We start from the raw sequence: 25,306 nt of genomic DNA, 5'->3' as shown, positions 1-25,306 counted from the left end.
GTTCATTAACATGTCTCTCATACTCAGTGATGGTCTGTAACTTAGGAAGCACAGAAATCAGTAATTTCACTAGTGTTATAGCATCCAGAGATCCTTGTGTTTCTATGGCTCTGTTTCCTTTCTCTTGGTGATTGCTGAACAACTTAGGTCAGATAACATTTTTAGTAGCCTGCCAACTAGTACAAATATGCACTTCGAAACACTACTGTTTAGTGAAAAAGTAACTGAAAGCACGTGGAAAAACTTACCAGTTCTGGGATTACAACTCGGGGGGGGGGGCTGAAAGGAGAAAATATTTATCGATTTTTTTGAAGAAGTACCTTGACATAATTTCAGAAAAATATACCAAAAAATCACGGCTATGGTTGCATAGAAAGCTTTATTGCTGCTTCCCCTTCACAGATTCTAACTCATCAAAGATAGGAAAAGCCCAACCTGCCACTTACCTACAAGAAAACTGTCCAGAGCTTTGAAGGTGAACATTGATATCTTCTTATCCATACTCTCTTTAATTTGGACCACAATGGCTTGCTAGCAAAATTGTTTTTCTTGCTGTATCTCATGGTAAAGAACATCACGCAGAAACAGTTTTCAGCTTGGTTTCTCTTAAGAAAGCTGCAGCAAATGTGACAGTGAGATATTTGCAAAATAAAGTAGGAAGCTTCTGGCACAACAATCACTGGCTCAGTAATTGAGGAGAGCTCAATCACCGCTGAACTGAGAGTTTTCCATTGGAGTTTAAAGGAAACTAGAAAGTGTCCCCCGGTGACAAAGTGGTAATTCAGAGCCCCTGATATGATATGCAGGACATTCCTTAGCATGAATCTATTCCCAGTGGTGACAGGATGACTTGTTAAAGCTTGGGTTAGGTAAAACTGTCTTGTGGGCTTTGGCAGTTATACCACTGTTAAGAAATACTGCCCCAGTTCTTCATGTAGGTGCTTTCAGAAAGGAGTTACCTCTGAGGGTATGCCGCTGTGTTATAACAGCTCTTTACAAGTGGCAACTTTTACATTGTCTCCACTTCATGCATCATGGTAGTAGATACATCATGTAACAACATTTGTTATGGGGAAGCACTCCTGTTCTTCTTTGTGAGCAAATTTGAAACAATTAGAAAACCTGGGCCACTGGCCACATCTACTCTTTAGGACAACAATCCAAAACATTGTATAGGACAGGATTCTTTGTGAGGATTCCGCAGTTCTCCTCACTGGTTTCCACAGCTCCCATGGAGCCACGGCTCACAGTTTAGGAACCACTACCTTAAGGCATGACTGTTTTTTCTAGCATGTGATAGGGCATATCTTCACTGTTGTGTATAATTAAGAAGATCTTCTCAAAACTTTTGGAGTTCTAGATAATGATTATTTAAATTCTTTATATCTGTGCTTTATGCTTTCATGTCCTCCTCTGTTTTTCTTTTGTGAAAGGAGAAGGGCTCAAAGAAGGCCAAAGGAAAAGATGTGTGTTTTGATAGAAACTGTTATATCAGTTGTTTTTGAGGGTATTCTTGCTTTTTATCACAAATAAGAAACTACAAAATTTTTCCTAGGCACAGAATAGGTGTTTAAATTTCTATATTAGGAGGATTTTGGAACAGTTGCTTTAATTTATATCTGCAGCTAATCAACCTTACAAAACAGAATTTTAAATGCATGAGCTGGAAGCTTAAAACATATTTTGTCTGCTCTTGCTTGGGCCACTTGCTTGCAAATTTAAGCAAAAACCTGCAGCTTTCTGTCTGCATACCTTGATGGAATGGGACTATAGCCAATAACATTTGGAGGATTGTGTAATGGATGGAGGAAGCATTCACATTCCTTAGTTTAGCATGAAGCACTAGGTGCCCAGCAACTAAGAACTTAAGACTATTCTATCTCTGAGAATAGAATTCAGATAACATGTTCAAGACTCCTGAACCCAACACATACCTTTTAGAATGATTTACATAATATAACCCCAGGTTGCAGATGTAAGCATTACTGTAAAGATTAAAAATCAACTGTATATCTTAGCAGGCAATAAAATGTATGATCTAAAAGCTCATGTAAAAGACTTTTGAAATGATGAATGAATATCTAAACAGCTGTCATCTTGTAGTCTGTATAATAATATTTACTTTTAACTGTTTGCAGCCAGTCAGATGATGATTCTGGTTCAGCATCAGGTTCTGGATCTGGCTCAAGTTCTGGAAGCAGTAGCGATGGGAGCAGCAGCCAGTCAGGAAGCAGCGACTCAGATTCTGGGTCAGAGTCCGAGTCTGACACATCTAAGGAAAAGAAGGTCCAAGCTAAACCGCCAAAGGTTGATGGAGCTGAGGTAAAATGAACTCTGTTAAACTTACGTATTGTTTGTTCCATTTTCAGTGGACACCTGCTTAAATAATCTAAATTCTAAAATAGTTTCTTAATAGGAAACTTTGAAAATTCTGATAAGAAGTATACGATAGCAGCACATTGTTGCTGCCAAACTTTCACTTCCCCCATGAAGCCTCAACATAAACATAGTTGAGGTTGTCCTTTACTTGGGACCTTCAGCAGTTTGATTCTCTTGAGGGACACACTTTCAGTTTCATTAAAGGATTAGAAGAAAATCCTTAACCGAAGCTGATGTGATTGGCTTGATTTTTCTGAAGTTGAAGTTTACTAACCTTGCAGCAAGTTTAACTTGATGCTTGGCTTAGTTTAACGTTACTGTACTGCAAGCATCAATAAACTTGCTGTTCTACCTGTTTGGGCACTGAAGAAAGGGATGTCTTGAAAACTCTAGCAAAACAGATTCCCTGTGTTTGTTTTAAAAATATTTCTTGTTACAGTTCTAAAATACTTCTAAAATTGTATTAGATTGGTAAATCAATCATTTCAGTTTACTTATGTTTAGCATTCTATGAGAAAAGGTCTCTTAGGGCCCATTCCTGTGCTTGGCGGCACAGCTCCATGCCGCCGAGTACTGTCGCAAACGTGCCATAAGGCACGTTTGCAAGCCTCGTCACCGAGCTCCCACCAGTGCTAGTCCAGTGCCGGCCATTGCTGGGCTAGTGCAGGGCGGTCGCCCAGCTTCCGTGGCTCGGCGATCTCCCGGACTGCCGAGCTGCGGAATGGTAGGCGGGGGTGGGGAGGAGGCATTCTGGGGAGGGGGGAGGCCGGCGGGGGCGGAGAGAGGGCAGGCGGGAGGCATGACGGGGAGATGTGATGCGGGGAGGGGGGTGGGCTGGAGGCGTGCCGGGGGAGGTATGGGAGGTGATCCAGAGCACTCGTGTAGGGCTGCACGCCCTACACAAGTGCCTTTACATTACGTAAAGTGAGTAGCCCCATTCCGGAACTGCTTACCATACTCAGGGGAAGGGATGTAAATCCCCTTCTCCCGAAGCACCTCCCGCAGCAGCCCTTCTCAGTGCCGCTGAGCCTGGGTGCCCCGGGCAGCTCAGGATTGGGCTGTTAAAGGGCACTTAAAAAATGCAAGAATCATGTCTAAGTGATTCTCAAAAAAATACAGTGCTGTTTTAAACTACTAGAATGCAGTTTTTAAAATGACTTGATTTCTTTGGCATAAGGGAGTAATTGATATAGTTCAGTTTCAGTTGTGTAATCCAGTTTTATGTGTTTAAAAAGTGCACAGACTTGTTGTCTGCTTTTAGTTGAAGTGGTTTGACTCCGGTATACCATTTTTTTGTTGAATCCGTTCAAAATGTGGTCCTAATGTCACCATTGCGATACATGTGTCTGTAGCAAAATATGAGGCTCTGAAATCTAGTCTGGAAGTAGGCCCTGCACTGTGGCATGCTAGGCACCACAGAGTAGTTAAATAGGGCCTTCAAATGCACTACATAATTGGGCTTAGAATTGTAATAGCATAATCTTTGTGCATGTTGGATAGCCTTTCAAACCCTAAATGACATGGGACCAGAGTATTTGAAGGGGTGCCTCTTACCACATGAAACTGCCTGTCCCCTGAGATATTGAGGAAGAGCCTTGTTACTTGTTCTGTTGACAGAAGAACAGAATCCTGAACTCCTTACCACAGGATGTGGTGATGGCATTGGGCCTAGTCGCCTTTAAACAGGAATTGGACAAATTTCTGGAGGAAAAATCCATCACAGGTTACAAGCCATGATGTGCATGTGCAATCTCCTGATTTTAGAAATGGGTTATGTCAGAATGCCAGATGCAAGGGAGGGCACCAGGATGCAAGTCTCTTGTTGTCTTGTGTGCTCCCTGAGGCATTTGGTGGGCCACTGTGAGATACAGGAAGCTGCACTAGATGGGCCTATGGCCTGATCCAGCGGGGCTGTTCTTATGTTCTATGTTCTTAACATATGGCAGTGATACAGGAAAGAGTGTATATGTGGTGGCCAAAATCTAATTCAGTGCCCTTGCTAATTCAGTTTTGGTGCCAGCTGAAAGCTTTTCTATTTCAGTTGACATTCTCTTGTTTGTGATTTTGGTTTTGTTTCTGCTGCTTTTGATTGTATTTTTTGTTATTCTATTGTGTGTAAACTTTGTACTGTTAGCTGCCTTGAGCTGCACTCTACTGGGAAGGGAGAGTGCAGGATATAAGTTTAATTAAAAATAAGTGGAAAATAATTGTACATTAGTATTTTCTTCATTTGTTTTCTAAAGAGAGGTTTGTATATGATTAGGATGCAACAGTGGTTCCCAAACCTTTTTGACTGGTGACTCCCTTAGGGCTGAAATCCTATATGTTATATTGGGCAGTGGATTTTCATGAGGATTTTGCTGCTTCCCTAATTGACTTCCATGGTGTTCCAGGAAGCCACAGCTCACAGTTTGGGCATCACTGGAATACTGTATTTCTCACAACTGGGAACAATTGATTTCTTGACAAATAAGTGACCTTAGCTCATTTATCCGTGTACTGTATTGCTGGTGTTCTGTCTTATAATTCTTTTTCGTATTTCCCCTTTAGTTTTGGAAATCAAATCCAAGTATTTTGGCTGTACAGAGATCTGCAATGCTTAAGAAGCAGCAGCAACAGCAGTCAAAAGCAGCATCCTCCAATAGTGGTTCAGAAGAGGTGAATAGTTCATTACAAGTTAATATATTAAAGTGTAAACACAGATTTTTTACGGGCCAGTACATTAAAAGAAAGGAATGAATTTCAGTTCTCCTTAGGTACCATAGTCACTATCTCTTTGTTGCATGTGTTTTCTTTCTTACAACAATTCTGGAATCCTATTCCATTAATATGCCATTTATCTCTCTGTTCAGTCCCCCCTATCCTACATACATTCGCTTATGGTTTTCCATATTGGCCTATTTTTAATTCTCTGCTTTGAGTTTTTTGTCTTTGCACACCTTACTTCACACATTCCATCTATAAATTTTAGATGCAAAAATTTTAAATGCAAAATATTTAATACTGACACAATTACCAGTATTTTGTAGGACAACAGGAAACTACTGTTTCTTGCTTTGTAATCTTGCAAAATTGATAGCTAGTCCTATCCAGTGCCCAGTCCTATTCAGCTTTCCAGCACAGGTGCAGCTGCAGTGCAGCCCTGAAGTAAGAGAAGGTCCTTTACTTTGAGGAGGCTTTTGTCACTGCTGTCTCTGCAATATGCATTGCAGCCTCATTGGCACAGCCGCATCAGTACTGGAAAGTTATGGATAGGATTGAGCACCAAGTTGCAGAAAATCACATATACATCATAATATTTTACTTTTATTCTAAATAAATGTATACAGAAGGATGTTCATTATAAACATCAGATCAAGTCTGCGATTACTATATTGCATGTTTTCATCTTGAAATGGATCCAAGTATTAAGAATGGAACTTATTTGCTCATGTCCTAATTGATTTTTTATGCAGGACTCATCAAGTAGTGAAGACTCTGCTGATGACTCATCCAGTGAAATCAAACGGAAGAAGCATAAAGAGTAGGATTTTAAATATTTTGGTCTTAGTATTTTTAATTTGTCTCACCCATCTTGTTCTCCTTAAGGCCTGTCCTTCTCATAGGTATTTTAAAAGGGAAAAATTAATATCCACTGAGGAACATACTTGTTTATCTTAATGGTACAGCAATCTCTAGAGCAAATTATTATCAGAAGAATCTCACTGTATTTAGGAGGCTTATTCCCTAGAAAGTGTCTTTAGGATTGCAACCTTTAAAAACCGTTCTAGAACTAAGTTTCAGTGCTTTGATATGCAAAACTAGTGCAGTATTGATAGTGGGAAGAAAGTGGCTAATGTTGAAAATATTTGTATCAGTAATCTAGCCAGTGTTACATTTTAATGAATCTGGAATTATAAATGAACCTGAGGATGTTCAAACATATACGTATATTTCATCCTTTTCCTGTAAACCTCTTTTGCATTAATTTTTTCCCCATCTTGAGTAATGTCCCAAATGGTTCTTTCCAAAATTCTTTAGAAGTTTTGTATTTTTTAACATTATACTAGAACGGGGGTGTCCAAGCATTTTGGCAGGAGGGCCACATCATCTCTCTGACACTGTGTTGGGTGCTGGGAAAAAAGTAATTTATGTTTAAAATTTGAATAAATTTACATAAATGCATTTATTAGAGATAGAACTTACATGAATGAATGAAGGTGTTGCAGTAGCTCAAGGCTTATAAAAGGCCTTGCACAAAGCAAGACCAGCCTTTTGTTCGCTGCCACTGCTGCATCACAGATGTGAAACAGCAAGTAGTGGCGGGAGCCCTCGTCCCACAGCTCAGGTGAGAGGTTGAACAGTTGTCTTCATGCTGAGAGCGGTTGAGTTGGGCCAGCACAGGCTCCAGCAAGTCTCTGGAGGGCCAGATGCTCATTGGAGACTGGGGGCTTCCGAGGGCCGGGTTGGGAGACCCCCGAGGGCTGCAAGTGGCCCCCAGGCCAAGGGTTGGCCTGTACTAGAATATTCGTTGTGTCTGAAAGCAAGATTATTCTTCAATTCATCTGAGTTGTATTTTTGTAAATATCTGTACACAAGTAACTTTGTATTTTAAATTTATATAGTGAAGACTGGCAAATGTCTGGGTCAGGATCTGCCTCTGGATCTGCTTCAGACTCTGATTTGGAAGAAAGCAGAGATAAAAGTAGTTGTGAGGAAAGTGAATCTGACTATGAGCCAAAAAACAAAGTCAAGAGCAGGAAACCTCCACGCAGGTATGGACTAAATAAAATGTAAATATATTGTATTTTGTCTTAAATATGAGTACTTTCTCAACTTGTCATCTCATGGTCCAGTCACTGGTGATCTTTCCATGTACTTGGAGTCAGGTACTTTAGAACAGGGCCCTTCAAACCCCAGCCCATGGGCCAGATCCGGGGTTCAGAAAAAGCCTTTGCCCCCTTGAGCAAAACTTACTGTTCTACCAGCACACTGCATTTCTTTGAAGCTGAACCGGAACGCTCTGGGCAGTTGGGTGTGTTGCCCAGTATCCTGGAAGATGTCTGGGCAGACCCGACTGCCTAGAGCATCCCTGTAACATGTTCTGCTTCAAAGAGACGTGGCGCAATGGTGGAACGGTAAGCTCTGCTTGGGACGGGGAAGGCTTTTTTCGGAACACGGTGTTCTCCAGTTTGGAGACCTCTGCTTTAGAAGAAAGATTTTGGCGAGGGTTAGTAGACACTTCCCATTTCCTCCTAAAGCTGCTGTTTTTCTTACCTCTGTTGAATGGATTCTAGTTAAAGTATGTGGTATGCTGCCTGGCTTCCATTGTTTTAGACCTCAGTTTGCTGTTGTTTTGCTGACCAGGCTCTCCTTCCTTCACCTTGTTTAAAGGTAGTGGAAAAATATTAGGAAGTCGCAGGAGATGTAAATAAAGATTTGGGAGTTGGTTTCATAGCCTAATTATCATGGGCCGATCCAACTCCACTTGGACTTTAGTTTCTTGCCCTTCCCTTCATCTTCCCTCCCTGTGACATGACTGTTTTTCTGGCTTTCTCCCTATCTTCTGTGTCAGTTGCTTTAATTTCACCCCCTTGCATTGTTACCCCAGCATTAGCTAGAATGGCCTTCATTTGGGGGCCGTGCAGAATTGAAGGTTGCTGTCACAAGAGAGGTACGGAATGGGCCACTGAGTCCTAGCTGTTTGCTGAAACAGCCACTTCCTTAGCCAGGGATTCTTCTGTCCCTGGAAGGAGCTGTGTAAATTAGGGATCAGGTGAATAGCACAGTCAATCTTTTGTTCTGTAGGCATATAGAATCTAATACAGTGGTGACAAAAATAACTTCATTATTATCTAGAACCTTCTTTCCTATTATCCCATTTCCTATTATCCCATTATCCTATTTCCCATTATCCTTCATAGTCAATGAACTGGTAGATACTAAATGAACAGGATAACAGCCTCTGTGATTATGGTCAGAAGAACAGTCTAGCTGTGATTCTGCGGAAAGTGGTAGCACATCAAGCTGGTCTTTGGTTCTGCTAAGTTTGATAGTGAATGCGTAGTTGAAGAGCAGATAGCTAAGGCATCAGGGAGGCAAATGGTAAATCCACGTGTAAGATGCTGCTTTTCTTTCCATTAAAATTCGTCTAATCCTGATCGTGATTGATGTAGCTGCTCACAATCTTTCCAATAATCACAGTCCCAAAGGAAGTCCTTTAAGACCTCAAGACCTCCTCATTCAAAGTTTGAGGATTCCTTCAGGTGTTTTCCCCAGGCTAGAAGGTCATGACTGATTTTGGGCGATGCTTGGTGTCAGATAGTCTCTGGAGTCTTGTGAGAAATTGGGCAGGTTTCTAATCTCTTTGTTCTCAGTGATAGCGGGAAAATGAACACTGATGCAAGAGCAGATACAGAGGTTGGTGCTGGTGTGTTGGAATGCTGGAGCTCGTGCCTGCTTTCTGTTTGTCGTACTACAACCTGCCGCTAGTTGATGTACTAATCACTTAGTGTCTGGATTATCAGGCAAGCAAATATACAGAGAAATCACAGGGCAATTTCTCAATTTTATAGTATTCAGATTGTGTTGGTAGTTTCTGTCAGTACTTTACTGTGCTTCCTTCCTTTTGAGAGACTGAAGTGGTGGAAACTAGTGTTGGGGAAAGTTTTGGTTTTGGCTAACTATTTGGGTTATATGTGGGCCAGAAGTAGTTACCAGGGCTCTGATATTCTGCAGTTTCACATATTTTCTGCCTGAAGTTGGCATATATCTGAGCACCTACACAGCTGAAGGTAATGCACAGTTATCTGAGCATAATTATCTGACATGTATTTCAGGATATTTATTAGTGTCTGTTCTGAAAATCTGTTATCTGTGTTCTTTATTATTTAAGAATAAAACCGAAAAGTGGGAAGAAGAGTTCAGGGCTGAAAAAAAGGCAACTCGAGTCATCTGAAGATGATGATGATGACGATGATTATGATAAGAGAGGGTCACGCCGCCAGGCAACAGTCAATGTTAGCTACAAGGAAACTGAAGACGCAAAAACAGATTCAGATGATCTACTGGAAGTCTGTGGAGAGGATGTCCCGCAACCGGAAGAAGATGAATTTGAAACAATAGAAAAATTTATGGATAGTCGCATTGGGCGAAAAGGAGGTAATTTTGATTTAGGGCCCAGTCTACTCCCTCCATCTGTGCCAATGCAACCATGCCAAAAAGGCACATGTTGCATCCAGCAGTGCAGGTGAGGTGACCTGAAGGCAAACATGAGGTAAGTAAAAATAATTTTTACTTACCTCCCAGTAAACTCTGGGGCCACCTATGGATCTCCTCAGACATATACCACCACTTTTGAATTGGCATGAAGAGAGATATGATCCAGTGTGTGCCATTGGTTCCCCCCGTCCAGTTACTCCATTAGTCCTCCCACATTATTGGCTCTGGTGGGCATAGCAGGGTCTGGCAGTGAAGCTGTGGAGCTGCATGCTCTTGTGGCAGTGTGTGCATAATGGCCACCAATTGTTCACTGCATGCGCCATCACAAAATGGGCTGCCTGATTTGTAAAACTTTACAGAAAAAGAAAACTCTGTGATTAAATGGTTAAGGCCACAATCCTAACCCAGTGGGCTCAGGAGACTCTCCAGAGGCAAGGGGAGGGGAGCTTGCCCAGAAGGAGCATGTGCAGGGAGGCCCATGGACCCAGTCCGTGAATAAGTGAATCCGCAGATACGGTGGCTCCCCTGTTTTTGTTAAATAGTTTGTTTACTAATATATGCTGCTTAATCGCTATTCTCGTTTTATCCTTCATTTTACTGGCTATGTTAGTTTTAGTCAAATCTTCCCAGTGTTAAAGTAATTTGTACTACATTTTTAAATGGCACAAAACTGGACCAGCACTCTGACAATTTGCAATGTGTACAGGTCCAACCTTGTTATACACTGGTTTTTTTATATATGAATTTGACTCAACACGAATGGCCACTGCAAATGAGAAGGAATGTGCTGATCTCTGGAGAAGGGGAAAGAGGCATCCGTTTAAAATCTGTTTTAAAAAACTGCTTTTCTTACTGTTGTAGAGAGACAGTCATGCAAGCAATTATAGGTATAACCCAGTGATATTCAAACTGGGGCGTCGCGACGCCCCAGTCTGTGGGTCCTGGCCTCTGCCCCCTTAACGGGCGGGGGCAGTCAGGAGACAGGGGGAAGGCAGCGCAGGATCGTGCCACTCGGGGGCTGCAGGGGCTTGGGTGCACTTGCCCAAGCTTCCTGCAGCCTCCCGGGGGCGCGGGGAGCCCTGCGCAACCTTCGGCAGGGCTCCCCAGGTCAGGAAAAGGGAAAGCGGAACAATCGCACCCCGCTCCGCAAAACCGGAAGCAGAGCATGATCGATCCGCTTTCCCTTCTGATGGGGCTGCAGGGACTGGGGTGCAGCCTCCAGTCCCTGCAGCAGCCGTCCCTGTGTGCAGGGAGCCCTGCACGAGCACCTGCAGGGCTCCCCAGGTCAGGGAGAGTGGGGCGATTGCGCTCCACTTCCGCTTTTGCGGAGGCAGAGCACATCGCTCCACTCTCCCTTTCCCTGACCTGGGACGCCCTGCAGGCGCCAGCGCAGGGCTCCCCGCACACAGGGATGGCTGCTGCAGGGACTGGTGAGTGCATCCCTGTCCCTGCAGCCGGCTGAGCGACGTGATCCTGGGGATCGCGTCGCTGCCTTCCCCCTGCCCCTGCTGCCTCCCCCCTGCCCCCCGCAAAGACTTACTGTGAGTTTCAAACTCCTGGAGAGTTTGAAAACTGCAGGTATAACCTAATTATCCACGAATTTTTTATCTGTGGAAAAATCCATGCATTTTTCTATCTCAACAGGATGAGAAGGGCCCTTTAAATTGAAGGAAAACAGTCCTTTAACAATAGCCTCATTAATGCAAGAAAGGGTAGATGGCTGATAATCTGTCAATCATTCTCTCTCCAGACACTTAGAACAGCTTCACTCCAAGGCAAGTGACCCCCTCCCTTCCACCTAAGCACGTGAAAGAAAGATAATCACTTTACTCTGGATGAAGGGAGGGGTTGCTGCCTCGGAGTGAAGGCTTTGTAAGCACCTGGAGAGAGACTGATTGATGGATTGTCTGCTTAATTCTCTGTCTTACATCACAAAGGTCAGCAAGGCTGTTTCTAAATCACCTAGCAAAGGGACATTGTTTTTTAAATGGATTTGCTTCAATGTGGTTTTTGCCATCCACTTGAGTTCTGGGAACAGAACCCTCACGAATAATGAGACTCAACCTGTACAATTTTGGTTTAAAATAATGTAGTATTGTAGCTAATGCTTTGGTTGTGCTCTCCTCTCCAGCCACGGGTGCTACAACCACCATCTATGCAGTTGAAGCTGATGGAGATCCAAATGCAGAATTTGATAAATTGAAAGAACCTGGTGACATGCAGTATTTGATTAAATGGAAAGGCTGGTCCCACATCCATAATACTTGGGAAACTGAAGAAACCCTGAAGCAGCAGAATGTTAGAGGAATGAAGAAACTGGACAACTATAAGAAAAAGGATCAGGAAACAAAACGTTGGTAAGTGTGATCTTTGGTCATCTATCATAAACAAAATTCACACATATATTTTGCAGTAGTATTCTAATGGCATGTGTTCTATCCACCTGAGAACAAAAATTGCAGAATGCTTTGATAATGTATTCAGTTGAAATTTAGAGTACTTAAGTACTGTTGATATTAACATTCAGAATTTCTTTAGCTGTTTTCATTGAATAAGTAAGATTTTCAGCTTCATGCAGGATGGTTAATGATTACTTTATGTTTTCATTTTCAGTGCTAAAATGAGTTTGTACACATCGCTTAGATAAGAGAAGAAATTAATAATGGCTGAAATTTAGCTTTCTGCTTTATATGACTGTATGATAAGCTATACAAAACATTTATCAAAATTGCATTATGCTGAAAAGCTAAGGATTATATTCAAGTGACACAGCTGTTGCATTTCCTAACAGCTGTTTTTCTTTTTTAATATAATCCTTTAAACGGCATTATAAAAGGTCTGTTGAACCTTCAGATAATCTTGTACAGGTGAACTGGAGTGTTACTTAAAATAATGCTAAATTTACAAACCCAGAATCCTTTCTTGTCAGCTGCCGGTGCTTCAGAGAGAAATGAAGTTAAGGGCTCAATCCTAACTGGTTCTCCACTGGCACTCCTGGCCCACTGCTGGGGCTGGGTGTTGTAAAAGTGCCATAAGGCACTCTTATTGCTGTCAGAGAGGCCAGTGCCAGTTGGGACTGGGAAGATGCCCAGGAAGAGTGCCTGGCAGTAACTGTCTCCTCCAGGTGCTGGAGAAGCTTACCGGGGCAGGGAGAAGGTGGACGTAGGTGGGGAGGGGTGAAACTGAGCAGAGGGAGGGTGGGCCGGAAGGAGGCTCCCCCTGCGAGGAGAGTGGAGACAGCAACAGAGGCTGCCACCATATCCTGCCCCCCACCCAAGTTGCAGAGACCTACATGTTTTTCTCAGTTCAGCACCAGCTCAAAAGAGACCCATTGGGGCCACCTGGGCTTGACACAGGGTAGGGAACATTGTTCCCTTGCCCTGAGGAGACTTGGTTACTGTCCCAGCACCACAGGATACAGTAGCGGCCATTTCAGTGCACTTTACCTTATGGAGGTATATATTAGGCTATAAATTTTCTGTCCTATTCCACCTCTATAAGCTTGTGGCCCAGGAAACCATGAAAAGGAGATGTATTATTTGCCGTCAGTGATGTTTGGATGCTAGTTGTTAAGAAACAAACACCATTGTGTTCTGAAACTTGCATTATCTAAGAAACATAAGAACAGCCCCACTGGATCAGGCCATAGGCCCAATCTAGTCCAGCTTCCTGTATCTCACAGCGGCCCACCAAATGCCCCAGGAAGCACACCTGATAACAAGAGACTTCATCCTGGTGCCCTCCCTTGCATCTGGCATTCTGACATAGCCCATTTCTAAAATCAGGAGGTTGCACATACGCATCATGGTTTGTAACCCATCATGGATTTTTCCTTCAGAAACTTGTCCAATCCCCTTTTAAAGGCATCCAGGCCAGATGCTATCACCACATCCTGCGACAAGGAGTTCCACAGACTTACCACACGCTGAGTAAAGAAATATTTTCTTTTGTCTGTCCTAACCCTCCCAACACTCAATTTTAATGGATGTCCCCTGGTTCTGGTGTTATGTGAGAGTGTAAAGAGCATCTCTCTATCCACTTTATCCTTCCCATGCATAATTTTGTATGTCTCAATCATGTCCCCCCTCAGGTGTCTCTTTTCTAGAAGAGCTGTAGCTGTAGAGCTGAGCTCTAGAAGCCCAAGAAGGCTGTATAAATATTATGATGTTATAATGAATATTTAACTTCATTCCAGGTTAAAAAATGCTTCTCCAGAAGATGTGGAATATTACAACTGCCAGCAAGAACTCACGGATGATTTGCATAAACAGTATCAAATAGTAGAGAGAATCATTGGTAGGTGACAGATTTTGAAATTGGAAATTACTCACCCAGCATAGCATGTCTATTCTACTCATCAGTGTTACTGTACTTAGAAATAATTTGTAGTTCATAGTGCTGTTATAATTTTTTTCCTCATAAATTTACATTTTGGTATTTTCATGAGTGTTCTTTTGTCTTATTTTATTCTTTTATGAACATTCTCTTGTGAAAGTTACTTTCCTACACAGAATTAACTGATTGAATTCACTTTTTAAATTTATTCCACAGCCCATTCTAATCAGAAATCAGCAGCAGGTTATCCAGATTATTATTGTAAATGGCAGGGTCTCCCTTACTCAGAGTGCAGCTGGGAAGATGGTGCTCTTATTGCAAAAAAATTTCAATCACGAATTGATGAGTATTTTAGCAGAAATCAATCCAAGACCACTCCTTTTAAGGACTGTAAGGTAGGTGCACTTTCATTTGTTTATCTTCATTGTAACTAATATGTACTTCTTACAAGAAAAATTGTCAGGCCAGGGTCAAGGTTATTAGCTAAGTCCCTTCCCTCTTGTCTTTCTCTGTAAGAGGGAAGGGGAGGGGCATTCATCACTGATGCGAGGGACTACCCATCAGTGATGAATGCCCCCGTTCCCTCTTCTAAGAACAGGAGATTCACAGGTAAGGAATTCATTTATCTTTCTGCATGCAGGGAACTGTTTTTGGTATGAAGACACATTCAATCATATGAGCCCAGTCACAGTTCACCACTTCCTTTGTTGTTTGTGAGAACGTAGAAAACAAAAAAGTGCAAGATTTTCAGTTATTTAAGAGTGGTTTAGAGTGGAGTATTCTGGTTCGAATGTGGTGGTTGGTTTTAGTAGACAGTATTTTACCTACTTACTAATAGTTTTTTTTTTTTTTTTTTTTTGTACAATAGAAATTAGGATTAACAGTAGAGCTGATATTTCTTTTCCCTTTTCCAGGTTTTAAAACAGAGGCCAAGGTTTGTTGCACTAAAAAAACAACCATCATATATTGGAGGACATGAAAGTTTAGAGCTCAGAGATTATCAGTTAAATGGACTGAACTGGTTGGCTCACTCTTGGTGCAAGTAAGTACATAAACAATTGTAAAATTTTATTAATGTGTCCTTATTTTTAAAACCTTAATTTTTCAGATTTACAAAAAACTCAGCCAGACATTTCTGTCACTTATCCAATCAGCAGTTATCTGTATGCATGTGATTGTTCTGATTAATTTCAAGTGAAGAAATGAAAAGAGTTGAATCTTGTTTTCATGCTAACTCTATTGTGAATAAATATAGTCACCTAAAATTGTAAGTTAGCTAATATTTGAGGAAGATGTGTCTCAGATGATCAGTTTTCTATTTGTATGTGTTGGTTCCTAGAGGATAGTATTCAAGTGTTCTATTTATTCCATTTTGCAGGGGGAACAGTTGTATTCTTGCAGATGAGATGGGCTTAGGCAAAACAATACAAACTATCTCCTTTCTGAATTACTTGTTTCATGAACATCAGTTGTATGGGCCTTTCTTGTTGGTAGTACCACTTTCTACTTTGACATCTTGGCAAAGAGAAATCCAGACATGGGCTCCTCAAATGAATGCTGTAGTTTATTTGGGAGATATTACTAGCAGAAATGTGGTAAGTGCACCTTTGTATTTAATGTGGAACAAAAGGCTAAAGATAGTGTCAAGGAATATTCCTGGTAGATCCTAAGTTAGTAGCAAGCATATAGTACTGTATATTATGAATATTTGAGATTAATTTAGAATAATGTAGGGAGGTAGATTTTATGTTATAATTTGTTTTTGAAGTGGAAATAAATTGTTTTAAAAGAACATCTAGTATTATCTGATTTTTAAAGTTTTGTTGAATAGAAAGAAATATATTAAGCAACCTAAGCATGCACCTAAAATGCTAGGGAAACTTTGTTCTTTGGAAAGCTTAACACTTTTTGAGTGCAATCCTAAACTGCACTGGTACAGTCAGGCTGCAGTGGCCTACCCTGTTTCCAGCACAGGTTGGGAGGTTGCTGGAGGAGATATTTTCCTCCTTACCCCATGTTGTGCTTCAACCTGCCCTATGTGGTTGCTTAGAACTGCACCAGCTGCTTTGTTGGGGCAAATCTGAACAGCCCACGTAAGACCGCTAGGGACAGGGATTAGGATGTGGTGTGTGCTGCCGCTGTTGCTCCCACCCCCAGTCTGCCCTCCCCTGCCTAAAAATGCCTTTTCCCAGAACACTCTCCTGCCACCTTCTCCCACCTCCTGCACTGCCTGGCACAAACAGACCTCCTCTGGCTGGTGCAGGGGTTGAATCCGACCCAGACAAGCTGACGTGGGGCTCGGCATCGGCCCAGCCGACTCCTTAGTCAGTGGAAATGTGCTTGACAGCGCATTTACAACACTCAAGAGTAGGCGTTAGGGATCTACATCAGCTCCTGAGCCAGTTTAGATCAGGCTGTTCCTCAGTTGAGGAAGTGGAAACTGCGAACTTGTAAGATTTATCAGTTCCATTCCGTCTACTACAAATACAACTCAGAACAATGATAGTTTGAATGTATACATTTAGATTGTAGTTGAAAGTGAAAAAATTTTAGCATCGCCTTTTATTTTGCAAATGTTATTGGTAAAATTCACTATTTTTTGTTGTAATTCATTGAGAACCGCATGCTTTCATTTGCGTATGAAATGTTAGAAATATTTCTAACTTCTTGTGTATTTGTGGAGCTGTGTTCTTGGGACCAGGTCAACAGTCTATACTGCTGGGTACCCAGTGCTGGATAGTCTGTCACCATGTCAGACCCAATGAAAACTTCTTATGTAAATCCCACTGCATTTGCTCATCAAGCAATAGTTTCCAGCACTTCTGAAGGGATGTGTCGATTCATCCCAAGACCTTAACCTGGGTTAGAAGTTTAATGACTGAAGACAACAAAAAGTAAAGTGGTTTATGTAGCATGGAGAACTGATGTTGCCTACAGTACATTCAAAATACTATGTACAATTTTGATCTCCATATCTCCAAAAGGACATTGTAGAACCAGCAAAGGTTCAGAAAAGGGCACCCAAAGTGATCAGAGGGCTCAAGGAAAATTTTCCTTATGAGGAAAATCATAAGGCCACAGGATGTGGTGACGGCATCTGGCCTAGATGCCTTTAAAAGGGGATTGGACAAGTTTCTGGAGGAAAAATCCATTACAGGTTACAAGCCATGATGTGTATGTGCAACCTCCTGATTTTAGAAATGGGCTATGTCAGATGTAAGGGAGGGCACCAGGATGAGGTCTCTTGTTATCAGGTGTGCTCCCTGGGGCATTTGGTGGGCCACTGTGAGATACAGGAAGCTGGACTTGATGGGCCTATGGCCTGATCCATTGGGGCTGTTCTTATGTTCTTAAGTTCTTAATCTACAATGTTGAGGGCTTTTTGGCTTAGGAAAAGGGTGATTATGTGAGGATGTGATTGAGGTTCATGTATTATGTGGAGAAAATGGCTAGGGAGAATTTTTTCTGCCTTTTTCACAACACTAGAACCAGGTTCATCCGCTGAAATTGGCTGGTTGGAGTTTCAGAACAGACAAAAGGAACTCTTCCGCAACCTAGCTCATAAATGATCTGTGAAAATTATTGTAAAATGTGATGACTGCCAGCTTAGATGGCTTCAAAAGGGAATGAGACAAATTCATGGGAGACAGGTCTATCAATAGCTATTAGTCATGATTGCAGTATACTACTCCCAGGTTCAGAGGCAATGTGCCTCTGAATACCAGTTATGAGAGAGCAACAGTGGGAGAGGGTCTCCTACTTGAGGGCTTCTTGGAAACCTCATGTTGGCTGTGGATGCTGGACTAGATGGGTCTTTGGTCTGATCCAGCAGGGCTCTTCTTATGCTCTTATTTGCTTCTGTATAGAAACTTCTTATCCCAATATCACATATGTTTTAATTGTAGATAAGAACACATGAATGGATGCATCTACAGACCAAACGATTAAAATTTAACATCCTACTGACAACTTACGAAATTTTGCTGAAGGATAAGGTAAGTAATTTGACCAGGATTCGTTTCCAAAGATTGAAGCAGAGTATTAGAGGGACTAGATGTACTTAATTGGTCTTTCGTACTTTAGTATACAGTAACCTGAGAATTTTATTACTTTAAAAAGTAAACGATTTTGTAGTGTTCCTTTGTGGAAGTAAAAATTTCTTAATAATTCAGCTGTTAATTTTGCTGCAAAGTAACTTGTTTAGCTAACATGTTAAATGCTTTCTCCATGAAACAAATGTTACTAACATTCTTGTCTTTTGAAAAGTCATTCCTTGGTGGTCTGAACTGGGCATTTATTGGAGTAGATGAAGCACATCGATTAAAAAATGATGATTCCCTCCTGTACAAGACATTAATTGACTTCAAGTCTAATCATCGCCTTCTTATCACTGGAACACCTCTGCAAAATTCCCTGAAAGAACTCTGGTCCTTGCTGCACTTCATCATGCCAGAAAAGTAGGTAAACTTAACCTCTTGACGTCCTTATTGCATGATCACGCTTCCAAAACATATAGCAAAGATTACTACTGTGCCAGCATGCTGTTTGCTGTGCTTTGGTTGATGGTATTTATTTATTTATTTAAGAATTTACTATTCCATCTTTCCCTTGCCGAAGCAAATACCCAAGGCGACTTGAAAATGCCACTAAAACAACCACAGAACAATTGTATGAATTGCTTTATTCTCTACATCTCCTTGTTTTAGTTCTTACCATGATTTGAATTATATCAGGACTCTGAGGAAACTACTGTAGTAGGTTCCTTACCACTGCTGGCAATGCATTGAGCTTTAACTCCTTGAAAACATCAAATCACCACAACAAGAGCCTGAATTGGCTCATTTGGTAGTATCATTTTAAAAAAAATATTGCTTGCTAGTGCCACCTGCTGCCTGATTATCTGCTTGAAGTATTAGCTCTTAGATAGCTCTATTCTTTCTTAATACCTGGTTTTGATGGTCACTGAGGATTTGGGGCTGAGGGACCCGTGAACATTATGGTTTAATCTCCATGGTGTTGGCTTGAGAAAAATCACAAGAACTAATGTATAAAGGACACACATTTTGTAAACTGAACTACCACCATTATGAAATGAACTCACTGGGCAAAGCGTATAGTCTAATAGATATTAACTGCTTTTTGCAGTTATTGCCATTGTTAAATGCATTATTGTGCATTTATAATACGTTAAACTTGCTTTTTTCACTATTACAGCATACTGAATTCACATTTTCAATGAGCTTTCCTCCAGGCCCAAAGTCCTTCTTGGGTCATAACAGCCAGCTTACCTCACAAGCCCAAACATGTTTACTTGGAAGTAAGTTCCTTGTTTTCAGTGGGGTTTACTCTCTAGTAAACATTTTTAGGATTGCAGCCTTACTACCCAATACTACGTAACTCCCTGTGCAGCTGTGCCAACATGGTTTCCACTTATGCTGCATGGGAGTTTCAGCATATTTAGGACTCCTTGGGGCAAGGAAACATTTGTTCCCTTACCCTGGAGTAAGCTGCAGCAGCCACCATGGGTCAACTCAGACCTAAGTCCACATTGACCTGTGGAAGCAAATTGAGCATGGGAAGGGGTTTGGGATTCAGCAGGTGCAGGTGCAGCTGCCGCCAAACCTGTCCCCTTCCCGGGCCTAACCCGCCTTCCCTCCCCATCTCTTCATTCTGCCCTCTTGCCCCTTTGTGACCTTACCCACTGCGGTGGGTCTTACAGATGTGGATGTTTGTGGTGGCAGTCAGGCCACATGTGCTGGCACTATTGCATTTGCGACAGCTGTAAAGAGGGTTACACTGCTAGGACGCTCGTTCCAACAGTATAACAGCCCTTTAGGATTGGGCTGTGGCTAAGTTACTATATATGTTTAGGATTTTTTTCTCCCAACATGCATCATTTTGTGCTTGCTCTCAGAAATCATCACCTATGTTTTTATTGCCCATTCAGCAATTTGGAGGTCTTCACAGTATGTTTGAGATTTCACTTCATGGTATAATTTGATATTATCTGCAGACTTGGCTATCAGTTATTAATACATTCATTCCTGCCTTCATATTTGATACTTTCAAATAGTATAATATAGTATGAATGTTGTTGAGTAAAATTAGGAGAAGTGTATAATGTCTTTAGATAGCTGCTGAGGGGGATCCAGTTTATTGAAAGCGCTTTTACCAACACAACTTTGGGTTGCATATTTTTGTTAGAATAGAAAACCTAACTGATGTGAGTAAATACATTGTGGATAATAATTAAATCAGTTCGTTGACAGTGCTGTGTATTAGTACTGCAGCCTTCTTGTCTATTTGTAAACTTTTTGCATCTGTAGGATCTCTGTTATGAATATATCTTGCATCTCTCCCAGCAAAATTTACTTTTCTCACTCTTTCTTTGCCCTGAATATGCTGGGAGCATAAAACCAGGTTCAGTGTTCTTGTTCTTAGTTGCCTTGAGTATATTGAGGCTATGGACAAGCTCCCTTTGTAAAAGTTTTGAGCCCAACCTTGGGAAATGGCTAAAATATGGTTCAAACTCTCAGAAAGGGAGGGGAGGATATAAGATTAAGGGAATTTCTGGTGCAAACAATTCCATAGTTATGTTTTAGGTGTCTTGTGGTTTTAAAACCAGGTTTTGTACAACTTAGGGCGCAATCCAGAAGCACCTGAAGCAATCCAGAAACAACCCACCCTCCCTCCCCATCTCCTCTCCGTTCTGCCCTCCTGCCCCCTTTGTGACCTTACCCACTGCGTGCCATAAAACACGTTTGCACCTCCTCACGAGCAAGCCACGCCAGTGCATGGAGGTGCGCTGGCACACAGAGGCTGAATCCAGCCTCCGTGGTGACTTGCGCAGCGAACCTTGCATTGGTCCAGCTGGGCCAACACAAGGCTCGGGTGAGCAGGGAGGAGTCGGGAGGGAGATTTTCCTGGACGGGTGGGGAGCGGGAAAAGGGTCTTCAAGCTGCTCCGCTCTCCTCTGACTTGTGCCACCTCAGGAGGTGGCACAAGTCTGAGGAGACCCATAGGGGCCAGCATGCCTGACCCAGTGATAAGGGGAAATGTTTCTCCTCACCTCTGACTGAGCCACTTTGGGCCCCTATCCCGTGCTGGATACAGTGGAAGCCTCTTGGCTTGCCTGTTCCAGTGCAGGATAGGATTGCGCCCTCTAAGTGAAATCTATTTTTGAAACTAGAATGCTCGTTTTAGCAATCCATACTCTCACTATTAGCTTTTTACCTTTTGTTGGCATCCTTCAGTCTCGAAAGACTATGGTGTCACGCTCTGAATGGTGGTTCTGGAACAGAGTGTCCTCTCCAGAGCGTGAAGCCTGGGTAAAGTAGGTATGGAGGATAAGCTGTTACCCATGCAGCAAATCCCCCCTCTCCACGTCGCTGAAATGGTCCAATGGAAAGGCAGAGGCCAATACGCTTGGTTCCAGCAGCGTCGCAGGAGTTGCCAGAACGTGACTGTGTTCAGCCATGAACTGCCTCAGGGACTCCGGCTCCGGATTTTGCCTCGAGGTTGACTCCTGAAGCCTTTTCCATAACTGGATGTAGCCACAAGGCAGTGGAGGTTTGGGATCAGAGTTTTCCTTCTCTCAGATGAGCTGCCTTCCCAGGCTAACGAGTCCCATCTACCTGGTGGCTGTTTAGTCGCCTCTTACGACAAGTACAGCCAAACTGAGGGCCTATTCTTATCCCCAGCCCCCAGGGGTTAGAATTGGACAAGTAGTTTTTACCTTTTAACTTGTCCCAAACACATAAGGTAGCATTGTTTGTTTGTATGTTTCCCTAAGTCAGATATTTCTTTTGTGTATGTGTGTTTATTTTCAGAATGTAATGTTTAAGGCCATAGTGAAACTGTTGTTGATATTATTTTGTTAAAAATCTGTTAAAATTTAGACCATTGTGTCTTATATTTAAGATTTTCTTCCTGGGAAGATTTTGAAGAAGAACATGGGAAAGGAAGGGAATTCGGCTATGCAAGTCTTCACAAGGAACTTGAACCATTTTTGTTGAGGAGAGTTAAGAAGGATGTTGAAAAGTCTCTGCCTGCCAAAGTTGAACAAATTTTAAGAATGGAGATGAGTGCATTGCAAAAGCAATATTACAAGTAAGGCCTTTACTATAAAATAACGAAATAATCCAAAGTCAATATGATGCCCAATGAAAAATCTATATGTTTTTTTTTTCCTAATGCAATAAAGAATTGTCTACCGGCATGTTGTTTGCTTTTATGCCTTGTCTACAACTTGTTGACTGTCATGTTTTTCTGTCATAGGTGGATTTTAACTAGGAATTACAAAGCCCTAAGTAAAGGTTCAAAGGGCAGTACCTCAGGCTTTCTGAATATAATGATGGAGCTCAAAAAGTGTTGCAATCATTGCTACCTCATTAAACCACCAGATGATAATGAATTCTATAACAAACAGGAGGCCTTACAGGTAAAATGTCGAGTCTCTATTACAGTGATCTTATATGCATCCAATTTGTTATAATTATAAAAAATTGGAATACAGATTTTCTGTCCTAGGAATTAGGAATTCTATCCAGATGCTGGATGCCTACTAAGAGTGTCATTTTTTTCAGTGCTGATTGTACTCTTTCTCAAAAAGAAAACACAAATCCAATCTTCTGAACCAGCAGTGCTAAACTGTCAGCTTTGAAAGCAGAGTGGAAATTTGCATATCTTTGCTTAACTATTTTAGGCTGCAATCCTATACAGACCTAGATGGGAGTAAGTCCCATGGAGCACAGTGGGGCTTACTTCTGAATAGACATGCTGATTAGAGGCATCCATGCAATATTTCACTGTTAGTTTTGCCTCATTCAGATTATTTCCTTCAAGTGCTGGTCAAGGAATAGGCAAGTATTCAAGTTCATAGGCAGACTCAAGGAATAGGCTGTGTGATGTGACTATAGCCCATCTCCTGCCCTCTGGAAGCTCTGCCTAGCATCTAATCCTATCCAGCTTTCAAGGACCACTGCAGCCATGTCAACAGGGTGTGTGCTGCATCCTGTAGTTGGGGGGAGGGGGCAGGGTAACAGAACAAATGGTGCTGGAATGTTAGATAGCATTGGGACCTTGTTTCCTAAATCTTTGGCAAATGCTGCTGACACAGATGCTCAGGCATTTTGCTCTCTTACTCCATCTACTGGAAAAGCCCTCCAGCTGGGAATGCAGGTGGAGGGAGACTTGTCCGGTTCCCCATCTGTATGACATGCTGAGCAGCTATTGGTCGGGGGAGGGGGCAAGCCTGGGGCATGTAGTTTAAAGGTTGGCGTCCATGCTTCCCCCAGCCTCATTTTGCTCTGTTACTCCATCTACTGGAATTCTTTTAATGGTGCTTTATTAAATAGTGAAGCTCAGATTATTTGGAAGCCAACTTGAAACCTATAGTTCAAATGTTGAATATATACATAACCTTCTGACACTGGAAAGTAACAAAAGGCCAAGAAAAAGACATCTGAGAAGCTAAGGGCTTCCTACTATCAGGTTAGCAGAAAATACAGGGGCCGAAATGGACAACTCTGGCACTTTGCATTTTATGCTCTGTACCATTACCTGAATGATGATCTCTCAAGAACAGTTGCTGTGGCCAGACTAGTTATTTCAATTGCAAAATTGCGTCCTTTTTTGTCTTCCTAAAGTAATTAATAAAAAGTGAACAGTTCTATATAGAGTCAAATACAGTTTACAGGCAATTATTACATTTATGATTTCAGATGTTCTCCTGTTAATTACTCGCAAATTCATGAACATTAATATATAGTATACGTATTCTCCTGTGTAACAATGCAGTAGTTAATTTTTCAGGCTTGTATCTTGTTTTTTCTTTAAAGAATTTAATCCGAAGTAGTGGGAAGCTAATTCTTCTAGACAAGCTGCTAATTCGCTTACGGGAGCGTGGCAGTAGAGTGCTTATATTTTCTCAGATGGTGCGGATGCTGGACATCCTAGCTGAATATTTGAAATATCGTCAGTTTCCCTTTCAAGTAAGAATTTATTCTTAAACTGTGTGACTGCACACATTTATTTCATTTGGTGATGTCATGCAGTTTATGCACTTGCACATTTTTTGACATAGTGGTTTTTTTCTCCCCCCTACCCAGAGACTTGATGGATCAATAAAAGGAGAACTGAGGAAGCAAGCACTGGATCATTTTAATGCAGAAGGTTCTGAGGTAGCCTGCTTTTAATTTTTTTTTTTTGCTAATTTATAAAATGTATCATGTTAAGAAAAGGAAAAACAGACACAAGTGTTGGTTACTCAGTATACATATGTAGTAGAAAATATACCCCAGATATATTTTTTCTAGGACAATGTATTTTTTTCCCCTAGGAGAATATAGCAGAATTAAGTTAATTAAACAAGCTTGTCTGCCATGTCAAATCATTTTAATGTCCTTGCTCTGTGCATCTTGCTGTCTTTATTTTAATCAATTATTGTCTAAATTTCAGGATTTCTGCTTTTTACTGTCTACCAGAGCTGGAGGTCTGGGTATAAATTTGGCATCTGCGGATACAGTAGTTATATTTGATTCTGACTGGAATCCTCAAAATGATCTGCAAGCACAGGCTAGAGCTCATAGAATTGGACAAAAAAAGCAGGTATATAAATTTTAACCTGACCTATTCAGTAGTTGGGGTTATCAGATCAGGTGGACGCTGGCTAATAATAGTGTTTATTAATAGATTTTAATATTTGTAGATATTGTGTTATCCAGTTTGTCTTGGGACAGAGGTTTTTTGTCTTTTTTTGATGTTTTAGGGCACAATCCTAACCCCTTATGTCAGTGCTTTCCAGCACTGGCATAGCAGTGCCAGTGGGGCCTGTGCTGCATCCTGCAGTTGGGAGTCACTCACAGACGCCTTCTCAAAGTGAGGGAATGTTTGTTCCCTTACCTCAGAGCTGCATTGCCCTTATGCCAGTGCTGGAAAGCACTGACATAAGGGGTTAGGATTGTGCCCTTAGTAACACACTTGTTTCCATTTATGCTGTTAGCGTGCACATGTAGTGTGTAGCAAGAAAGTCTATGCAGTGCAGTGTCCTCTGATATAAAAACATTTTCATTGCTAGTTTAATCTTCTAACTTAAATAACATGTTGGAGTGGTGACAAATTAAATCAGTTCTGTGTAAACCTTTTTTTAGTTGGATATTTCCTGTTACATTTAATTTTATTTCAAATGGGATGTAATTGGAATACAGTCATGCGCCACTTAATGATGGGGATCGGGACTGTGATCCCCCTTGTCAAGCAGTGCTTGACGCAATGCAGACCCTCCACAGGGAAGGGGATGCTCTGCTCCCCTCCCCTCCGAAGTGTCGTCTGAGCCTCCCAGAGGTAACGCACAGACCGAGGGAGATGATCTCTCGCACAATTTCCTCTGTGA

The 25,306-nt window shown here is 41.7% G+C and overlaps 1 protein-coding gene across 2 annotated transcripts in view; it reads left to right on the top strand.

The window, feature by feature from the left end:
- Positions 1 to 25,306, top strand: part of CHD1 (chromodomain helicase DNA binding protein 1) — a 60,947-nt gene that overhangs the window by 11,590 nt on the left and 24,051 nt on the right. For both annotated transcript variants that reach the window (XM_066613540.1, XM_066613539.1), the window contains exons 3-19: positions 2,139 to 2,322; positions 4,930 to 5,037; positions 5,835 to 5,902; positions 6,984 to 7,133; positions 9,254 to 9,519; positions 11,711 to 11,936; positions 13,775 to 13,875; positions 14,131 to 14,309; positions 14,829 to 14,956; positions 15,293 to 15,509; positions 17,820 to 17,909; positions 18,181 to 18,371; positions 21,835 to 22,023; positions 22,192 to 22,354; positions 23,754 to 23,906; positions 24,024 to 24,095; positions 24,373 to 24,522. In XM_066613540.1, the coding sequence (XP_066469637.1) occupies positions 2,139 to 2,322; positions 4,930 to 5,037; positions 5,835 to 5,902; positions 6,984 to 7,133; positions 9,254 to 9,519; positions 11,711 to 11,936; positions 13,775 to 13,875; positions 14,131 to 14,309; positions 14,829 to 14,956; positions 15,293 to 15,509; positions 17,820 to 17,909; positions 18,181 to 18,371; positions 21,835 to 22,023; positions 22,192 to 22,354; positions 23,754 to 23,906; positions 24,024 to 24,095; positions 24,373 to 24,522 (2,635 nt within the window). The remainder of the gene's footprint in view (positions 1 to 2,138; positions 2,323 to 4,929; positions 5,038 to 5,834; positions 5,903 to 6,983; positions 7,134 to 9,253; positions 9,520 to 11,710; positions 11,937 to 13,774; positions 13,876 to 14,130; positions 14,310 to 14,828; positions 14,957 to 15,292; positions 15,510 to 17,819; positions 17,910 to 18,180; positions 18,372 to 21,834; positions 22,024 to 22,191; positions 22,355 to 23,753; positions 23,907 to 24,023; positions 24,096 to 24,372; positions 24,523 to 25,306) is intronic.

The sequence above is a fragment of the Tiliqua scincoides genome, chromosome 2 (genome assembly GCF_035046505.1).
Source record: "Tiliqua scincoides isolate rTilSci1 chromosome 2, rTilSci1.hap2, whole genome shotgun sequence".
Lineage (NCBI taxonomy): Eukaryota > Metazoa > Chordata > Lepidosauria > Squamata > Scincidae > Tiliqua > Tiliqua scincoides.
The sequence above is the reverse complement of the archived record's forward strand: the minus strand, read 5'-3'. Positions and strand labels throughout refer to the sequence as shown.